The sequence below is a fragment of the Ctenopharyngodon idella genome, chromosome 3, assembly GCF_019924925.1.
Source record: "Ctenopharyngodon idella isolate HZGC_01 chromosome 3, HZGC01, whole genome shotgun sequence".
Taxonomy (NCBI): Eukaryota; Metazoa; Chordata; class Actinopteri; order Cypriniformes; family Xenocyprididae; genus Ctenopharyngodon; species Ctenopharyngodon idella.
In genome coordinates this window covers 14,509,517-14,531,887 of record NC_067222.1, presented here as the reverse complement: position 1 = coordinate 14,531,887, position 22,371 = coordinate 14,509,517, and the positions used below count along the sequence as shown (strand labels likewise).

The 22,371-nt window shown below is 35.7% G+C and overlaps 2 protein-coding genes across 13 annotated transcripts in view; one reads left to right on the top strand and one right to left on the bottom strand.

The window, feature by feature from the left end:
• LOC127508054 (60 kDa lysophospholipase-like) overlaps window positions 1-7,942 on the top strand; it is a 213,023-nt gene extending 205,081 nt beyond the window's left edge. For 5 of the 6 annotated variants that reach the window (XM_051885618.1, XM_051885623.1, XM_051885620.1 and 2 more), the window contains one exon: window positions 4,463-7,942. The gene's annotated coding sequence lies outside the window, so the exon portion shown is untranslated. The remainder of the gene's footprint in view (window positions 1-4,462) is intronic. The other variant, XM_051885619.1, reaches the window with a different exon arrangement.
• The window catches only part of LOC127508049 (uncharacterized), a 422,397-nt gene that overhangs the window by 354,378 nt on the left and 45,648 nt on the right, over window positions 1-22,371 (bottom strand). For 5 of the 7 annotated variants that reach the window (XM_051885588.1, XM_051885590.1, XM_051885589.1 and 2 more), the window contains 2 exons: window positions 19,243-19,533; window positions 18,002-18,313 (listed from right to left, as the gene is read on the bottom strand). In XM_051885588.1, the coding sequence (XP_051741548.1) occupies window positions 18,002-18,313; window positions 19,243-19,533 (603 nt within the window). The remainder of the gene's footprint in view (window positions 1-18,001; window positions 18,314-19,242; window positions 19,534-22,371) is intronic. The other 2 variants (XM_051885592.1, XM_051885594.1) reach the window with 1 other exon arrangement.

Here is a 22,371-nt window from a genome sequence, read left to right as displayed (position 1 = left end):
TATACTGCCATCTAGTGGTAGCAGGTTTTCTTAGACAGCTGTGTGTGGATTGTGCAAGGCTAAACCGGCGAAATGAAAGTCTCAAAATCCAAATGAATCATAGGATCGACTCAGAAACAAGTCAATGAATGCACGCGTGTCACCGGATCCACAAATACAGATACTCTTTGCAAGCACAAATTCTGACCTACATTAATACAAAATCGAAGTTTTGTATTCACATCTATGCCTTTATTTGTACAAAAGGCTTCACATTCATGTAGTTCTGGATTTTGCACACAGAAGTTGTAAAGTATTAGTTTAAATGTAGCAACGCACATTTGTGAATTTGTCAAAAAGTTGGGTAGTTGTGCACACATTAATAATTTGCACCAGGCTTATTCATTTGGTAGTTGTTTGTGTGTGGGTTGTGAAATGCTTGAAAACCACGAAAAGGAAGTCTCAAAATCCAAATGAATCAAATTAGTTTGACTCAGGTGACGCGCAATGAATGCACGCGTGTCACCGGATCCACAAATGCACATCTTCTTTGTTGCATGCGCATCTCAGGGGCGAAGCGCCGAATCTTGGGCCCTCTGCAAAGACAGTGTGTGGCCTTTGCCAGCATCCCGTGATCCACGCAACTTATCCCTTTTTTTAAAAAAATAAATAATAGTGTACAACTATACACAGACATCTGGAGTCTAGAAATTGGTTTAATAAGCGGTTAAAATAAAGACCTTAGTGTAACCCAATTTATGTGTGTAAGAAAAGAAAAAAAAAAACACTTTGATTTCTCTCTCTCTCTCTCTCTCTCTCTCTCTCTCTCTCTCTAAGCCAATCAAAATGTTGTATTGCCTTTGTCCCGCCTTGCTGCATTGTTCATTGGTTGAATCGGCTCAGTGCTGATCCATGTACAAAACAGATCAAACCAGGTATAGAGAGTGAGAGCACATCTTACTGCTGATCGGAAAAAGTTATATAGTAGAGAGATCGCAGTGGAACAGCATCAGTTTCATTAATCAGGTTTCCTGCGTATCTTGGTGAGTTCTGTCAATTATTTTGTCATATTTATTTTGATCTGAGCCTACGAGGCTAAACCATGTGCTATGTTACTGCACAACATGGGCTATTGCATCATAATCATTCAAAATCATAACGACTACTCTAATTTCAGTGAAATGTTTGTCTTTTTTATATCATCTTGTTCTATATGATGTTCTGTAATGTTTACTATTTGTAATATTGGGATTTAAGTATGCATTTATGCAGGCCAAATAGGCCAAATGCTCTAAATGAGGATGCAAGACAAATTTTCTAGTTTTTGCAAGTGTATATTGAAAATAATACACATTGAGTGTTATTTCCTATTTCTTTTGTACTGTGTAATCTATAGTACAATGTTTGCAGTTAGGATGATGTTGTTTGATTATTTTATCAGAACAATTCATTGAAATGCATCAGTATTTCATTGATGTTTTCACATACAGTGTTCATATATGTAACATATGGAAGTTATTTTCATAGAAATGATCATCATTAGGCCTAATTGATGTTAATGTTTAAACAAATGTTTTACGGTCACCTGTTTTGTAAATTCAGGTCGGGTCTTTTAGTAACGAGGGGATTCTGTTCGTTGATCGGTGAGGAGTGTGAAACCTTAGATGGCGAGCCAACCAACTGGATCTTCTGGAGTCTCTGCGAGTTTGAACTTCAAATCCTGAGAAACATTATGTGGTAGGACTGTTCCCAACAAAGAATCTTACATACATTGGAGGACATTGTTTGGTTTTGGCCATTTTCGAAAGACTGCCGAACTGGTCGTTAGAATACACATACACTGATAAACACACACACCAATATTAGTTTAAAAAGGGGGCTTTCTTTCATTTTATTTGTACGCCGGCTACCTTCTATTGTGACTTTGTACAATATCATTTTCCTACTAAAGTTACATTGAAACTTTTACAGTGAATCCGTCCATTCAATTGTGTTGCAATGTCTGAACCTCTTACGAACCTAGAGTTGTGTATTTACCTATAGATGGGTTACATTAGCAATATGTCTGCATTGTATTTTAGAGGCTAAAAAGAGATGAAAGTTCTCAGTTGGCATATACATAGATAAGCATATCTATGTTTCTCTCTATTTGTAGACTATTTGTCTTAATGTGATGAACACCCCGGACATGATTTTGTAGTTTTTTACGGCTTTCTGCATCTCTATAATGTGTCTTTAGGTCCTGTGAATATTGTCTGGACAGACGATGGTTCACACTAACCAATCTATTTTCAGAAGAACAGATTTTGACAGATTTGACATGTACAACCCACACTTATCTCATTTCCTTAAAAAGGGACGTTTTGGAGAAGCTGAACTACTACTGTGAATGATTACTCAATGTCTTCAGTACACTTAAAAGTAAGGGAGATGTGACTGAAAGGTGAGAATCTGTAAAATAAACAGCATAAGGGGCCGTTCACATATTGCGTCTTTCCCGCACGCAAGTCAGTTATTTCAAATGTAGCCGCACGCACGGCAGGCGCGCTCATAATGGAAGCGACGCGGTCGCGACGCGCACGCGGTGCGTTTTCCAGGCGCATCGAGATGAACAATTCTCAACTTTTCAGAATGCCGCAAGCACACCGCAGGTCATGTGACAAGAACCAACCGATCAGCTTCCGCCTTTCCGTAACAAAACATTGAAATCTCAGCCAAACAGCTGATTATAGCTGTATAGGGTGTTTTTTATATCTCATCTCCATAATTATATCTAGTAGTAAAGCTAATGCAAGGGATAGAAATCAATTTATCCTTTGCTGAAAGCTCCTGCTCCTCGTGGAGAGCGCAGTTCATGGTTGCATAGCAACGACAGACGCCGCGGGAGCGCAAGCGCTTTGGAAAGAAGGAGAAAGCGGTGCGGCCGCGCTTTCCACGCGTTTTTAGACGCGATATGTGAATGGCCTCTAAAGGTTATGTACAAAACTGTTTGCACTTATTTCCATCATATATATCACAAATAGTTAAGTACAAACACTTCAACTTTCTGTTTTGCCATGTGATTTCAAGGAACTGCTATGATGTGATTTCAAAGAAATCCTGTGTCACGTGATTTCAAAGTGTCCTGGATATATAAATACCAGCAAAGAGCTTTATTTGGTATTTGGACCTCTAGAGGTGGACAGAAGATACAGAAATCAACGCTCAGGTTTGTCTTTTTATCACTTTAATTTCAACTGTTATGTATTACACTTTTACTAATTGTAATTATTTTCATTTTTAATTATTTGAATATATTATTTTATGTTCTTGATTCTTATGTTCTTGGTTACTCTTGGTGCATATTGACAGACTTCGAAAAGACATGACACACAATTGGCATTCATAGCAAAAGCATCCAGTGGGACTGATGGTAGCCTAAATATGAGCTCGCATATTGATACATGAACAATTTTCGGATTTGCATATGTTATGGAGACCATTTACAGATTCTAAGGATATGATCAAAAGGCACACAGAGGCGTGTCATTTAAAATGTCTTTATTATTATTATTATTATTATTAGGCTTAGAAACTTTTTTTAAATGACAAATTCCTTTCACAAGAGAAGCTGTATTCTCCATTGTGGGTTTGAAATAAATAAAAAAAATAAAAGCAAGGGACCATTGCCTAGATAATGCAAACCAGCTGTTGTTGTATCAAATTACTTATCGGTTACTTTAGCTTGCTTAAAACTTTTCAGAAGAACAAAAAAAATAAAATAAATAAAAGACAGAGGTCATTATGGACTGTCCCTAGTCTCTCACCTGAATCTGTCTTTTTTCTTTTAAAGAACTGTGGTGTGTCCATTGCTCACTGGCAGGCCACACACACACACACACACACACACACAGAGAGAGAGAGAGAGTAATGCTAGGAGTTGAGGAGTTAAGCCTGGTTCAGGTTAAATCCTCTGTGTGTGAGGAATGAATAAATATAGCAAAAGAAAAACATTAAACTTTCTTTTATTGTCTAGTTTGATAGTAAGCCACAACTGAACAATAACATATATAAATCTAGGAATGAATAACAATTCATTTAAAAAGCCACAGTGAGTGTTTTCACACATACTGCTGGTATACAGTGATATGTCGTTTGTTTTCACTCTGGTCCAAACGCCAGGAGTGTTTCCATGACTCCCGATTGTTAAAATGAGTATCAAATTAACGATAAGCTTTAACAACAGAGACACACGTACGCACTACACAGGTACGCAGTTTATTTGTCGCGCTGCTGTTTTTGTTTCATGCTCTAGCAGTTAATAAACAGAACTGCAGGCGTCTTGCGGAAGAACATTGTAACCGGCGCTACTTCTCTCCGTGTATGACTATGGACGACCCGCTGGACTAAAATAGTCCGAAAATAAACACTTATTATAGGTGTACCATGGTGATTCAGGATACTGACTCCAGTACTCATGGTTTCGGAATCGGAACAACTCTAGGTAAAAGGAAATAAGTGTGAGACACAGCTTTGGAGCAACTTAGTTGATTCACAACACTACATAACGGGTTCTCACTCTGCGTGTGTTTCGCGCTGGATGACGGTCGTGCTGAGCGGTGCGGGTACAGAGGAGAAGAAGAAGAGAAGAGGATGACACCATTTGCTAAGGGGGTTTATTTTCATTTTCATCCTTAACACATACATTTTAAACCACAAAAACATCTCTACTGCTTACCGTAACCGTAACCGACTGTGTTTACCGAGATACTCGTAAAGGCGGAGATTTTGAGATAAATTTGTGTAAATTTGTTCGTTTAGACGCAATGACAGATAAAAGAGAATTAATTTTCTTATTTGCACGCTGTCGGAGGCGCGCAGCTCTGAGCTCTTCGGGTGTGTGTGACGCGCACACAAAACCTGTCACAGCGCGCGCGAGTTCTCTTTCACTTGAATGCTTATATTGGCAAAGCTTGAAAACGCGTGCAAATGATAAACTTTAATGGCCATGCAGCGCTGGCTCGATCGGGAAACTGACAGTTCCTTCAGCTGTCCGGAATGTCTTCACGCTGAAAGGCGCAGCTGCATCCGCCACTGAATGAATGACACCGGCCCCGCTGTGATAAATAAGAGGATGACATCTAATGGAGAAGTCTAGTAATAATATCTGATTGACTTTAATCTTATGTCCAATGTTTGCGTAAATATGAAAAAAAAAATCGATACGTGGCTTTTGAAAATCGATATCGTATCGACCGCATTTTTAAAAAACGATTAATCAAAAAATTGATTTTTTTGCCCAGCCCTAATTAACAAATCCTTGGGAACTTTTGGGATAATGTAAGTACACAACTTGATGAAATATTTCACACTGTGCGAGTGGTTTTGGGATGTTTTATTACAAAAAATCTTACATCGTAAAAGCGATCATATTCCAATTTTGAGGACCCTTCAATGGCTGCCTATTAAATTCAGAATTGATTTTAAAATCCTTTTATTTGTTTATAAATCTCTACGTAATCTCGCCCCAATCTATTTATCTGAATTGCTGCAATCATATACTCCATCCTTGTATATACTTGTGGAATAATCTGCCTTTAGAAATCAGGTTAGCTCTTTCCCTGACTACTTTTAAGTCTCTCCTAAAAACGTACTTGTTTTCCATGGATTATAATTAATCTTCTTCTATGGTTCTTGCCGTGTTTTTATGCTGTTAAGTGTCTATACCTTGTTTTATTTATTTATTTATTTTTTAAACTGTGTTTTAGCTGTGTTGTTGATTCTATATCTTTTACTTTACTTCTTCTTTCTGAAGCTCTGTACAGCACTTTGGTCAGTTGTGTGACTGTTTTATAAGTGCTGTATAAATAAACTGAACTTGAACTTACATATTGTGCCTTTAATCGTCCCTACCCCTTTTAAAGAACGGCGTGTTAAACTAAGAAACTGATGGTTTGCTCAAGGCTGTTGATCTGCTGAATTTTAAACAATGTTATAACTTCTTGCTTTCCTGTATTCTGCTTCAGCTCTCTTTGGTAAACTGTATGCATGTGTGTGAGTGTTAGAGTAGTTTCAGTGTTTAGTTAATAAAGTCTTGTTCGTGTCACACGTAAAGTTGTCCGTGTTTCATGCTCATATACTGGAGTCCCTAATCATGCAGATTTTGACTACATGCTCTCGGGCAGGGGTGGGCAAACTCGGTCCTGGAGGGCCGCTGTCCCTGCAGAGTTCAGCTGCAGCCCTGATAAAACTCACCTGCGTGTAATCCTGAAGATCTTGATTAGCTGGTTCAGGTGTGTTTGATTAGGGCTGGAGCAAAACTCTGCAGGACAGCGGCCCTCCAGGACTGAGTTTGCCCACCCCTGCTCTAGGGGATCCAAATATTTATATGAGTTATAATTAATTATTCATATTTCTCTTGAGCTAATTTGCTACACTAAGCAAAAAATAAATACTATAATAATTATTTATTCATTTATTTTTTTTATCACAATTTACAGAAAACATTCAGTGTGTCTTTTTTATTCAATAAAGACAATCATCTGGAACTACTTGACTCTTCTTTAATGAACTCGTGAACCTCTACATACACAACAATTGTTCCTATTGTCACATCCTTTCTCTCTTTGTTTAATATTTATTTTTAATACAGAACTAATGTTCCCAACAAAACTCAATTCATTTTAGAAAAAAACAATCTACCATTTCCTTATAACATCTATATAGTTATTTCACATTTCCATCACAATAGTTCTACGTATCTTTCTTTTTCTTTTCTTTTTTCCATGTGACAGTTTTACACCCTTTTCATCTTTTAATTGTCGAGGTTTCTTTACTAAACGTCCTGCTTTTGTGAAAACAGATGGGACTGTACAGCGCTTTACATCTCATTCTCCATATTGCTGGTGAGTTGTGACTGAACGTCAGCAGTTTCTGCGTTTCTTTGTTTCACTACCTTTTGTTTTGTTTGGTTAGAGTCTCTAGGGGTCATTCCATGCTCCCTTCGGAGATGTTCCCTGTTTCTCTTTTTAACCCCTCCAGAATCCAGCTGGACACTGTAGGATCTCGAGTCGATGGGCTTCTCCCCTGTGCACTTTCTCCAGATCTTTTGAGGCTCAAATGCTTGTATTCTCACAGAGTCACCTTGTTTTAGTGTGTCTGAGTCTCTGGCGGTTCTGTTAAAGTTTGTTGGTGTTCATACTGTGACGAGATTCAGTGTGTCAAAAAATCTGAAAACACATGAGAGGATCCACAGCAGAGAGAAGTGCGGAAAGAGTTTCACTATTAAAAGTCACCTGAAGAAACACATGAAGATCCATGCAGTGGAGAAACCACATCACCACAGTCTGAAATCACAGTATGTATTAATAATAATAAATTATTAAATAAAAAAACACAGTTTTTCATTTCAAAAGCATTTCTAAATTCAGTTTATATTTCTAACAAAAATGGTGAGAAGTGGTGAAAAAACTGAGCTACCACCAAATCCAAACATTATCATTTCTAACTTTCTTTCTTTCTTATTTTCTAACTTTCAGAGCTTGAGTGTAACTTTGATGAAGACCAGTGGTGCTCTATATAAGATTGTTTTTACCTCAATATCCTTTAACAAAATTACAGGATGGACTTATAAATTCCTCACCTCACTTTGTCAGAGTAAAATGTATCCACATGTATCACAGATAGGTGGATCAATTATGCACATCTTCTGGGAATGTAGAAAACAAACATTTTTGGGAAGAGGTTCGCCCACCATTGGTGGAAATGCTTTAATAACTGCATGATCATATTTTTGAGCATAGCTGAAACTGTATTTTTTTTCTTTTAAATGTAATTTCTACTGTTATTACTTATTTACTTTTAATATTATGACCATAATTGTTCTTCCATCTGCTACTGTATCTATTGTTGTTTTTGTTCTTTCTTCGCTCTTTTTTTTCTATATAAAAATATCAAAACTAATAAAAAGACAACAGAAAAAAGATGAAGCGCATGTGGAGAGCCTTTTCTTGGCACTGGGTGAAAATGCAGTACTTGATTTAACAATAAAAAGAAAAAAACATTCTAGATTGTACTTTTCTTCAACTATAAATCAGCCATATTTGGTTATTATTTAGTGCTCTTGAAAGTTGAACAACAGCTGATTTTATAGTCTCGTTGTATTGCTGGGCATTTGTCATTATAAATCAACACAACTAGACAATAATTCATGTTAAAAGATTTATTAGGAAGCAAAAGCTGTATCAGTGTCTGTCCACTAGAGGACAGAAGAGATCAGACATTAAAATCAGCAGTATAGCAATAATATTCATCAATCACATGCTTATGAAAAAAATAACAAAACACAAGAAACACCACAATGTGGTATCATGACACGGAGTATTAAATCCGAACAAAATGTTTTTTTTTTGTTTTTTTTGAGAAGTACAATAAGGCTACTGTAAGTGCTTCAGCATGAATATAAAGGCACTTTAAATTCAACTCACATTTACAATCATTCAGATAAGATTCACTTCACATCTTATCTTTGATATACTCTTATTCAAGCATAATTATGTCATAGAGCAAAAAAAGCCATACATTTACAACTTAAAAAGAAATATATATAAATAAAAAAGATTGTCAACTTAAGTAGTTGGTTATAATTATTGTTATTTTTACAATAATAAAGTCACTTACAGTGAAGCTGAATAACACTGAATGGTCAAAGCTGTTAGTCTCATTCACACTAATGAACTTCTACACATGAAGAGAAGGTCATGTGATCTCAAAGACATGTGATTAGTTCTGAACATGAACGTTAATCTGGCACTGGTGTTAATTACATAAAACGGCAAATTCAAATACTGTGGTAAAACATCTTATAAAAATCATATTCCTGTCGATAATCACAGAAAATCAAAGCTGTGAGAGTCACACTAGTATTATGTTAACAGTGGTACAGGTATGAAGTGTAACATTAGAAAGTGTTTGATTACTGTGTTTCTGGGTTCATATAAAACCACAGAAGCTTTTTACATGCAGGTTCATCATCTCAACAGACACGGCTTCATTTCTCTCTTTCACTGGACAGATTCTAGAGGCTTATGAAAGCAGAAATGTGTTTTTGTTGTTGTAGCTGAAGTGTTGATGATGTCAGAGTGATTGACACTGGTGGGCGTGTCTTATCTCATTAAAGTGAACTCGTCCCCTCCTGCTCCAGATCCTCTGCATTCAGCAGCGGCATCTCTACAGTCACTGATTCATTCTCTCGTTTTTCTGTGGAATCTGTCAGAAAATACACAGACAATGGCAAATTAAAAAGATGTACTGATCTGGATTTAGTCATATTATATGAGACATCAAAACTAAAGTCAAGCATTTACATGTATAAAATCATTTAACAGACTGTCAGAAGTTCATCTCACTTATTTGACAAGTTTAATATTTATTGTACTTGTGAACTCGTGCATCTAAACTAAAATGTAAAGTTCATTTAAACTGTTTGAAATCTGAAAACTGAATGAAAAAACTAAACTGAATAAAAACTAAAGTGAATGAAGCCACATCTCACACATCAAATCATGATCACGCTTTAAAGATATTCAAACAACAGAATCTCACCCTTCATCAATGGTTTCCTCTCCTCTTCTTCTGTGACGGCGGCACATAGAAACAAAGAAATACAAGGAAAGTGTTGCCATTAGACCAAGTGTGTTTTTGCACTTAAAAACAATGAATGTGTGTTTGACATTACTACATAATCATCATTCAGACAGTTTGCTGTTTCTGGTGAGAAGAAAACAATATACATTTTTCCTTTATCTACAGAGCACTGATATAAATTCATTGCGGTGATGCAGCAACTTAAATCATTTTGAAACTTTAATCATTAATTCATCATTATAGATTCAGCATTATATATAGGGTGAATTCAGGGTGATTGAGACACTTTTTGCCATTGAGATGACTTGGAAAAAGTGTCCTAATCAACCTGAATTCATTCATTCATTCATTCATTCATTCATTCATTCATTCTTTCTTTCATTTTCTTTCTTTCTTTCTTTCTTTCATTTTCTTTCTTTCTTTCTTTCATTTTCTTTCTTTCTTTCTTTCTACACACACACACACACACACACACACTTCCATAGTTTTCCATATTGGGACATAATAAAAAATAAAAAAAATCATCTGGTCTTTGGTAAGTACTAAAATTTGGAAAATAAAGCCTCAGATGAACAACACCACATGACACATCACACTGTCATTATTTATTTAAAAGCACAATATGTAAGATTTTTAGATTAAAATATCCCAAAAACCACTAGAACAGTGTTGTATATTTTGTTGACTCGTGTACATTATCCCAAATGTTTCCAAGAATGTTTAAATCCAGAGAAATAAGCGTGTCCGTACGTCGCCTACCAATGACATCATACCCGCGTTACCCTTGGTTTCAGAGGATATTTATTTGTAGAAACCATGGAAACACCAGAGATGCTTTAATATATTCTGTGTTTTATTAGTCAGGTGAGCAACTGTTTGTTTGGATACATTCATTGACAGAAAACTCATTGTTATATAGCTCAACACAGTGAGTCTTATCTTGATTTCTTGATTTACTGCGAGTACCATGTTTTTCCATGACTAACATTGATCTCTTACTGCAGTGTGTAACAAGTGTCTCATAACAGCCGCCGAGCGAACATAGTGTAACATTATAACAACCTTTAACACACAAATGTGTCTAATATGATAAACAGCGCTGCGTTATCACACATACACATGACCGGAAGAAGCAGAAGTGACAACTGCAGCATAATAAAAGCTCCACTGCTCTCGAGACGTGTGTCACACTCGTCTCTCATTAGCAATCGCTCCAGTGTCCTCGTTCCGCCTCAACGGCTTTCATTCACACCCTGCTTCATACTACAGTAACGTTAATAAGTCTTTAATACATTAGCTCATCCATGAACATGATTTCTGCCCGAGTCTCATCCCGATTCTTATCCACCAGCTGTAGACGTCAAGACAACACCTCCCATGATTCAGTGAAATCAAAGAGTCATAAAGCTACACCTTTGTTTTGAATGAGCGACCTCTAGAGGCGAAAACTACATAGTGTGCCTTTAACAAAAACTAGGAAAAAATGAAAAAGCCATGGGGGAAAAACTAAGAACACTCTTACTGTAACATAGGAATCAGGGAAAGTAATGGTCAGGTGCTGCTATCAAATGCCTTTGATTAACTGATGTGAATCATTGTGAATCATTGATTAACATGTGATCACCTCTATAAAAGCAGGAAGAAGGAAGATTATTCACAAGTGGAAGCTATTTGAAACAGATGAATAATGAATAACATGAATAATAATTTAACAGCTCAGAGTCAATTATTCCACTTATACTACAGTTACCACACCTCAAGACACTGTTCTGATGTTATTTCAAGACATTTGTCAGGTTTTTTCCTTAAAACACTCTAATTTCTTACGCATCTCATCCCAAGTCTCCGATGCTAATTCCAAAATGTCATTTCAGAGCTAGTAACAGAGGCTTGAGCCTTGATAGCAGAATATAATACAGTTATTAACACAGTGAGAGACAGAATTAGCCTACCTGAGTCTGTGTGTCTCTCACGGCAGCAGTGTCTCTACTAATAGTGAAACTGTAAGTTTATCTACCTCAAGAACCACACAGTTATTACCTCACTGGTGAGAAATGTCATGAAGCTTTTAAGTTGCTAAACTATTTTACTGATTTGTCAGAGCAGCGCTGACAACACGTTTCTGTGTGAGTGTGTGTCCGTACTGTATGTGTGTGTTTGAAAGAGAGAGAGTGAGTATATGCTTTCAGGACACAATAAAATGTATTGTGGCAAAACCATGACAATAATTTGTCGTTTTCATTCTCTTGTTTACTATATTTATTAGCTTGGTCGGTGTCGTTGTGGGTTTTGTTTCTATTGCGGATGAAGGCTGTAAGGAATTACTGAAATAACTGAAAACATTTGGCAAAGTGATATGGAGCAAAGAACAAAAGAAAATATTTTGAAAAATGTTTGGTCCAAACAACATTGGACACCATTATATGGAAGAAAATAAAAAAAACTTTAGTGGTCCATAGAAATTCATACCCAATGTATACAAAAGGGGACATTATCACGATATAAACCTGAGGAGCTGCACTGCCGTCCACTCTCATGTGAACAGGGAGTGGTTTTTGTTGTTTGTTTTTTTTTTTTTTTGGAGATTTGAAGCTTTGTTTCCCCAGACTTTTAATGGATGGACAGAAATCTTGTTATGAATAAAAGTCTTGTGGGTTCGGGACGACACGAGGGAATTTTTGGCTGAACAATCCCTTTAAGAATCCCTTTAAATGGCTCTCAAACTGACGTACGCGAACAAAATGTTGAGTTAAAATAACATAAAAACTGAACATGTTTTTCTAGCAGGTTTAATTCTGTAAATACACGACATTCAGTCAAATGACCTCATCTTTCGCAGTCAAAACTGACAGCAACCACGGCAGTATCGCGCTGCTGTTCTCGACAGTATAACTCACTTTGTGAAAGTGTGGATTTAACATTTACTAGCATGGAGAACAAATATAGACAGACTGCATATAGATTTAAGATTAAATCTCTCTTGGATACAAAAAGATACTCTTTGGTGAGTTATTGTTTTTAATTTTGATCATATTATACAAGCAAGAATGCAATGTTTCCCGAATATCCACACAATTTCAAATGTGACATTGATTTTCTACAACAGTTCAACAAACAAAAGGGTAATATTAAGTGATGTACATTTTAAACAGTATTGTCAGTATTTTTGCTCTATTTTGCAACGAAAGCCACAGCAGAACTGCAGCAAACAAGCTGTGTTTCGTGAACGAATCTGTGGCTTTGAACGAATCGTCAACGATTCAATGATCCATTCATAAATACAGCCGCTTGCTTTGATACTGAAAGAATGAATGACTTGATTCACTCATAAAAACAGTGACTACTGGTGGTTTTAATGTAATATTTAAAAGTATCACTTTGTTTTTATCATCATTGTATTTATTGAATTGTTTTAAGCATTATTTATTTTATAAAGATATTTATAAAGGTAAAAAATGCACTGGAAAAATCGATTTAAGAGGGCAAATATTGTCCCTTAATGGAAATGTGTAACTGCAGTCTAAGTGGAAAAGAGAGGGTACACAGAAGGATGTTAAATCCCTATAGCGTCTGGACCAATCAGACACTTAATTATTCATTATATTTAATGAATTACCCATAAACTCACTCTATCGAAGTTCTGTGAACCTATCCCCCTAAAACTGCAACTAGCATCCCAAACGTAGCTAACACACAGGCAGAACTAGACAGTTTTAATTCAACTTGGAGAGACATGCAAGTATGAAACTTAGTCTCATTATCTGATACATTGAGTATCCTTACCCCTTTTAAAGAAGGGTGTGTTAGAACTAAACTGATGGTTTGCTCAAGGCTGTTGATCTGCTGAATTTCAAACAATGCTGTAACTTCTTGATTTCCTGTACTCTGCTTTAGCTCTCTCTTTCTCTTGGTAAACTGTATGCATGTGTGTGTGTGAATGTTAGAGTAGTTAAGTGTTTAGTCTAGTTAATAAAGTCTTGTTCATGTCACATGTAAAGTTGTCCATGTTTCATGCTCATATACTGGAGTCCCTAATCATGCAGATCCTGACTACATGCTCTGAGTAGTACTGTACAGTAAGATTGTTATTTCCCATAACCTGGAAATGAACATTTCTTAGAATTTATAAACAATTAACACTGTGTTCATTGGACAACAGGTTAATTGATTGTAATATTAATTTTATTACATTAAGTTAATTTTGTTAACTGATCCAAATATTTATAATTAATTATAACTAGTTATGATTAATTATTCCTATTTATTTTGAGCTAATTTGCTACATCCCTCAGGGGGTACGACACTCTAGAAAGTTTGAGAACCACTGAAAAGGGATCTGTAGATTTGCACAAGTGCTACTGCTAAGAGTGCAATGTCAATACAACCTTGAGTCAAATTTTTCATAAGCTTGAATGAATTGGTCTAAAGAGAAAATAGCTATCAAAATTATTGTTGGTAACTGTAGCTTGACTAAAAGTAATGACTAAGACTTGACAAAAATGATGACTTTTTGTCAACTAAAACTAGACTAAAATATGAAAGACAAAAATGACTAAAATGTGACTAAGACTAAGGAGCATTTTCATCTGAAAATCAAAATTAACACTGCAATACACACAACAAACATCAGACATACAAATTTTGTTGATCTTGATTTTTTTAAAGATTTTCTTTTACACTAAGGTTGCGTTCACACTTGTCATGTTTGGTTCGAATAAAACGAACCCTGGTGCGATTGCTCTGTTAGTGCGGTTCATTTGAGCATGTGTGAACGCTGCCATACGAACCCTGGTGCGCACCAAACAAGCGGACCGAGACCGCTGAAAAGATGGGTCTCGGTCCACTTCCAAACGAACTCTGGTGCGGTTCGAATGATATATGAACACAACATGAACCAAAGACATGTAAACGAACCAAAAACAGGAAGATGAGACCCTAAAAAGGACAGAATCCTCACGCATGTCGATTTTTCTTGTCATAGTCGCGAGTTTGCCCATGACAGGCATCAGACGCGCGTCTCCACGCAGCAGATCATTTGTGTGTGACGGATGGATTCCCACCGCTGTTTTGACTACTTTACACATTTTACAAGCTCTTCACGAGTTCCCAGCTGGCCAAAATACCATCATATGCAGGCTACGCACACACAACAGGCGCATTTACCTCAGCACAGCATTGTTTTGGATGTTCGGTAAGTTCCGTCTCAAAATAGGCAATACGTCATAAAATCCGACCAATCACGTTGTGAATGTATCCCTATGCCTTTAGGTTCGGTGATAAAATTGCCAATCTGAACGCTAATCGGAGCAGGACTAAATGTTTTTTTTCTTTTTGGTCCAGACCAAATGAACCAAACGAACAGAACTACAAGTGTAAATGCACCCTAAAAGAAGCAAATAGAAGGAAAAAATGTGTGAAAAAAAGTCTGAATTCTACGGTGGCCCAGTAGTACACAACACAACGAAATTAAAAAAGCAAACATAAGTTCACAACACAATGAAATTGAACCAGTGTTGCCAACTAATGTTCAGGGAAGTTGCTAAAGACGGGTGGATTTGTTGCTGAAAGTTGCTAAATGATGTTGTGAGATGACGTCATCACGTAACCATGACGCAAAACTGCATTATTGTGTAGAATACACATAAAAATATGATTTGAAATCAACTGTTAATTTAGATTTGTTCGTAATGTAAATATTATAATATATATTTATAATAATATAAACCTATTTTATTTGTAAAAGTAATATAAACAACATCTTTTTGATCAGATATTTTTATTTTTAAATACAACATTGAATTATTGAACAGTTACACATTTTTGAACAATTACATTTTCTTATTTTCTTATTAACTAGTAAAACTACACATTTTGAACAATTATAGTTTGAAGCAGTGTATTGGTAGTTAGTTAAAAATAGGGCACAATGTACTGTGTTAATATGAAGGAATTATCCATATTGATTTTTCTCAGGTGTTTTACCTGTATTATAATTTACACATTGTATTTTGTGTTTTAGGGTTACAACTTTTCTGTTTTTCTACAATTTACAGTGTACCTAACTGAACAACAATTATAGGCACAAGCTAATAACATGCTGTATCATAAATGAACAATTATTATTGAACAACTGCAACTATCATCTTAATTCACATATGAAGTGTGTACTGTCATCTTTCTTCAGCTCTCTCCAGGCTGATGTGCTGCTTGACTGGCTGCTGTTCAGTGGTTTCCTCTTTTTGTGTACTTTAGATTGTTTGTCACTTTTCAAAAGATGATAAAAGTTGCCAAATAAATAAAAAAAAAAAGCTCAATTTGTTGCTAGGTGCTTTAGGTGCTTTGCTAAGGTAGTCTGAAAAGTTGTTAAATCTAGCAACAAAATTGCTAAGTTGGCAACAATGTTTCTGGTAATCAATTCCACTGTGATAAAGGTCTATTGGTAAGACTAACTTACTAAAGGTGAAACTGTACCTCCCTGTGTGTGTTGGCAAAATTTCACCTGTAGTAAGTCAGTCTTACCAATAGGAACCTACTACACAGAGATGCTGCACATTTTTTAAAGTCAAATTTAAGCCAGGACCAGCATAAACCAGCTCAAACCAGCATCCCAGCTTCAAAACCTACCTTACCAGCATATGCTGTTTTTTCAACAGGGTCAATGTTAACGTATTGCTCATTTAACTTTTGTATAAAATCACATTTGCAATTGTTCTGATTTGGGGAAAACTGGACTTTATCGTGTGAGATTGTATAACTACATCATATGATATAATTATAAGACAAAAACTCATCAGGGCAAAAATGCCTGTGTATCTTGAATTTTGAGGGCATATAACTGCACACTGCTCCACTTCACACCTCACACACCGGATGCCGTGCGTGCGCTCAAGGCAGTTGGACACAGTGGTGTATTAGAGGTAAAAAATTATATAAATACTGTTCAGTTTCTTGCACAAAGCGATCGTTTCGTGTCTTAGGACATCAATGTGTCGTCATGAGCTGCAGGGTTTAATTTGGATTTGTCTGTGCATGTTTTTTTGACTCTTATAGATGGAGTTGACACACATTATATGACTGACAGACCGCAACGGTTGGAGTTAAAAATCATCATTTGTGTTCTACTGAAGAAACAAAGTCACCTACATCTTGGATGCCCTGTGGGTAAGCAGATAAACATCAAATTTTCAGTTTTGGGTGAACTATCCCTTTAAGATAAGAGAAAGGGCGGGGTCGACCTTGTTGCTATGGATCATGTCAACATGCTTACTAACTATGATTGGCTGATAAGGGAGGAGTCTCTGTCAGTGATTTAATCAGATAAATATTGTAGAACGAGGTATCATGTTGCCATATTCAAATAAAGGTTTTAAAATGTAGGCTAAGTGTCACTGAATAAACTAGTATGTGTTCAGCTAATTGTCAGCCTCTTAACATGTCTGCATCTCTAGAGACTGCAGAATTAAAATGACAAATGATGTTTTACAAACAAAGTTCAGGAGGAGCACGTTCAAACGGTCTATCTAATCAGCTCAAGAGGAGGTATATAATTATATATATATATATATTGCTGAGGCAGACAACCAGCAACAGCCATTTTAGGATTGATTGTGATTTAGTCTTAGTGAGTCAGGGGTCCTCTTGACTACTCCTAATGTTTCACAGATTTAGGAGCTAGTTTTAGCGCCAAAATACTTTGTGAAATACTCTTAGAGCAAAAAAAGAGGACTGGCAGACCCATTATTTTTTAAGAGATTCTCCTAAATCGGCAAGTTAGGAGCTACTTTTAGCCTTAGGATGTTTTGTGAACACGACCCCTGAACTCTTAAATGGATGGATTAGAACTGGATGTAATGGATTAGTGTGTCTCTCAGCACCATGTTGATATTTGTGCTTAAATGGATAGTTCATTCATGTCATTCCAAACCTGTATGACTTTCTTCTGTGAAACAAAATATATTATGAAAAATGTTTGGGTCCAAACAACATTGGACACGATTATATGGAAGAAATGAAAAACACTTTAGTGCTCCATAGAAAGTGTTACTGGTATGACTTGTATGACTGACTTTTTGAGTTCATATAAAAGTGGACATTGATACAATGATGACACAACCTGAGGATCTGCACTGCTGACCACTGTGTTGAGATTCTCTCATAAATGTGCATCAGAGAGCTCTCACACAATGAAGATCTTTTGTGAAGAAAGACTTAACTTTTGTTTCAAATTTCCACATTCAAATCAATCACATCACTTCTTAAAATTTGGATCTAATTCAATAAAAGTCTTGTGGGTTCGGGACGACATGAGGGCATTTTTGGCTGAACTATCCTTTAAGAACGACACAATACTGATCTAAAATAAAATTATAATTACAATGAAAGTAAATACTGCACTCACCAGAAACAGTAACATTGAATAACTTGAATGAGGATTTGCCATTTCTGATGATCTTTAGTTTGTATTCTCCAGTGTGGTCAGTTTCAGTTTTCTTGATGGTGAGATCTCCAGTCTGACGATTCAGATCCACTTTATCTTTAAATCTAACATCACTGTACTCAGACTCTTCTTCACACTTCTCTTCTGTGTTTTTAGCTATAGGACTGTTGTCATCTCCAAACATCCAGAATATCTCATCTCCTGTCTGTATTTCAGGATCGACACGTAGAGTCACATCCGCCCCCTCCATCACTGACACTGACTTCTCTTCATCTGTCAAAGAAACAGAGAAAAATACAAACAGAAATCAGAACCAGAAAACCAACAGCAGCAGAAATAAACAGAAGAAACACTGACATATCACACCTGACATACTGGATCACAAACATATCATTTACTCTATTTTAAGTTGAAAAGAGCTCAACTTCTCATTCTAGAAATCTGAATGTAAGTATAAATCTCTACACCTCATGTGTGTTTCACTGATGAAACTGTGTTGAACTCCAGTCTGTGTTTCTAAGAGTAAAAATCCACTCAAATGACATGAAATATGAGTGTGTTGAATTGAGTTTGTGTGAAGAAACGGTTGTGAATGTTTGATTTGTGATCAGATAATGACTGTACTGCAGTTCAATAATGATCAGGAATAATGAGGAGGATTGTGACTGATAAAGTTGATCAAACAATCCTGCAGACAGAAGCAACACAGTCTGTGTGAAGAACAGTTTCAGAACAGACAACAGCATATGAAAGAAGACTGTCTGAAGCTGCTTCATTGAGGAACCAGATCTGTCTAAAACACCAGAAACCAGGTCTGACAAAACAAGACAACAATAAGCAACTAATTATTATTCAATTAAAATGAATTAATCTGCAACTGCCTGTATTTACAGTTGACTTCATGAAAAAATACCACATGACCTTTTTGAGTCTTACAGCTTTGATAAAATAGTTAGACACACATTTTAATGATTTAACTCTGTACATTAATCCCACTAGAAGGTCTTGTTCCTGACATAACAGTGTGTTGATTTCTACATCAGTATATATCTGCTATGGCAGCAGTGCAGTGATATGATGAACAGGTCAGAGTTTCTCCATCATTAATATAACACAACTGGAACACTTTTATAATCATATTTTGACACAAGGTCTGTCATATACACTGCTGCTGTTTCACTGAAAGACTTTGTGTTACTCACCAAAGACCATAATCCTGAAGAGTCTGGATGTTGAATAATCACTGGTCTTGATCTCTAGTTTATATAATCCAGAGTGTTCAGGTTTGGTTTGTTGAATGATGAGAGATCCAGTCAGAGGGTCCAGCTTAATTTGGTCTCTGAATTCATCAGACCATTGAGGTTTCTCACGGTTCTCTCCAGTCATTTCAGCTATGAGTTTCTCTTCAAACTTCCACTGTATTTTATCATCCTTCTGTATTACAGCATTAGAGTTCAGAGTGACAGAATCTCCCTTCAGCACTGATTTATACACTTGAAGTGTTGCAGCAGCACAGAAACAGAGAAATAGAGATCAGAAATTAGAAACAGAAAACCAACAACATCAGACAACAAAGCATTACTGATCAATTGATCAACATCTCAAATGTTTCATTTACTCAGTTTATGAATATCAGTAATGAACTCAGCTTTCTCTGATACTGCCATATTATAGAAATCTACATGAAGATATAAATGAATTAAATGAGTCGACCTCAAATCTAATGTGTGTTTTGACCAACAGAACAGCCTGAAATCCACACAACAAACATCAGACTACAGATTTTGTTGAGCTTGACTATTTAAAGATCCTCTTTTAAACTAAAAGCAGCAAAAAATGTGTGAAAAAAGTCTGAATTCTACGGTGGCCCAGTAGTACACAACACAACGAAATTAAAAAAGCAAACATAAGTTCACAACACAACGAAATCGAACCAGTGTTGCCAACTAATGTTCAGGGAAGTTGCTAAAGACGGGTGAATTTGTTGCTGAAAGTTGCTAAATGATGTTGTGAGATGACGTCATCACGTAACCATGACCATATCATCCACCAATCACAACACTTTAAAAGTACATAATCACACATCAACCAATGATTTCCTTACATCAAACACTGCTGAGGAAAAGAAAATATATACCATGCACACCTTCATTGAAAACTTATAAAAATGTACAAAAAATACAAAAAAATAGTATAAAATATTTTTGTGTATGTATGTAGATAACAAAGATCATGTTCTTTTATAAACAGATACAATATATACCCTTGTTTAAAAGGCCTTAAAATATATATACACAATGCACATCTTTTTGAAGAACATTTCTATAAAAATTCTTTTAAGACCAATTCTTCATTAATCCCAGTAGGGAACAGACTTTTTAAATAAAAAATCCAAAAAGCCTCCCTTCTTTTTCTAATTAAGTCAATGTGATCTCCTCTTAGTGGAATTTTTATATGTTCAATGCCAAAGAATAAGAAGGAAGACGCCCAGTTTTGCTTGCCTTTTTGTAGGTTTACTTGAAGAAAGTGTTTAATATGAAAAGAACAACCATTTCTTACCATACATTCCTGGAAAAGATATATTGATGATGTGTTTCTGCTCTGGAAAGGACAAGTTACCATTCTTCATGAATTTTTACAATTTCTGAATATGAATCTTGGTGGTTTAAAATTTTCTTTAACTTTTAACATGGAAAAAAATAAATTTCTTGGATATACTTGTTTAAATATGGTAAAAACCTCACTTCATTCTTATATACGAAACCAACAGATAGGAACACATTGTTACACGGTCAAAGTTTTCATCCTATCTCTTTAAAAAGAAGCTTACCAATAAGTCAACTTACGAGAATAAAACGTATTTGTGAAAATAGTGAAGAATATGAAATGGAAAAATGTCAAATGTTATCAAAATTTAAAGAGAGAGGTTATAATGAAAAGTGGCTCTCTTATGAACAAAGAGTACAAGTTAGAAGTTGTGAAGATTGTCTAAATTCTAACAAATGCAAGAAGACATCTTCAGGGTCAGTATTATATATTGCACTATATATGCTCCTAAAACTTTCAATATAGGTAAGGTGGTGGAAAATATTGGCATATTTTACAAGACGATCCATCTCTAAAAGATACATTTCAAGATCCTCCACTTATTGCTCACAAAAGAGCCAGAGCTATTAAGGATAAATTAGTTCCCCAAAGAAACCCACAATCAAGACCCTCACAGGAACAATCCCTCTTGGAAATTTTAAATGTGGTAATTGCATCAGTTGCCAATACACCAGGAATATTAAATGTTTTGAACATCCTGTTTACAAAAACGATATATACATATTGAAAGATTTATTACATGTAACAGCAAAAATGTCAAATATTTAATTCAGTGTCCTTGTAAAAAAAGTGTATGTTGGAGAAACATCTCGACGCTTAAGGGGAGATGGTCCTCACTGCAGAACACAAGATCCAGGGGGTGGGGTCTAGATCCAACTCCTCCCACTTTACATATCCCTTAACCTACCCAACTCCGCCCCCTGGATCTCAAGTGCTCTGCAGTGAGGGGATACTGAGGGACCGCATTACAGAACACAGGAGCTCTATTAAAAGAGGTGATATAAAACCAGGAGCAAAACATTTTAAAGGATGTAATCATCCATGTCTTCCTTTTTATTCTTTGGCAATGAACATATAAAAATTCCACTAAGAGGAGATCACATTGACTTAATGAGAAAAAGAAGGGAGGCTTTTTGGATTTTTAATTTAAAAAGTCTGTTCCCTACTGGGATTAATGAAGAATTGGTCTTAAAAGAATTTTTATAGAAATGTTCTTCAAAAAGATGTGCATTGTGTATATATATATTTTAAGGCCTTTTAAACAAGGGTATATATTGTATCTGTTTATAAAAGAACATGATTGTTGTTATCTACATACATACACAAAAATATTTTATACTATTTTTTTGTATTTTTTGTACATTTTTATAAAAGTTTTCAATGAAGGTGTGCATGGTATATATATTTTCTTTTCCTCAGCAGTGTTTGATGTAAGGAAATCATTGGTTGATGTGTGATTATGTACTTTTAAAGTGTTGTGATTGGTGGATGATATTATATGCAGTTTTTTCATTGGTTCTTTGTAAGTTTGAATTCTGTCTGTATTTAAAGGAACCTACACACACCTGTGACATTTTAGCCCTGATTAAGGCCTCTGTGCTGAAACGTGTTGGCAAAATAAAGTATTGATTTTTTAGCTCCATTTTATGTTTATTCTTGACCCTTTAACATCACAAGTGTTGCTGCTATTGTCTATAATTAGTTTGTGTTGGCAAAATGTCACC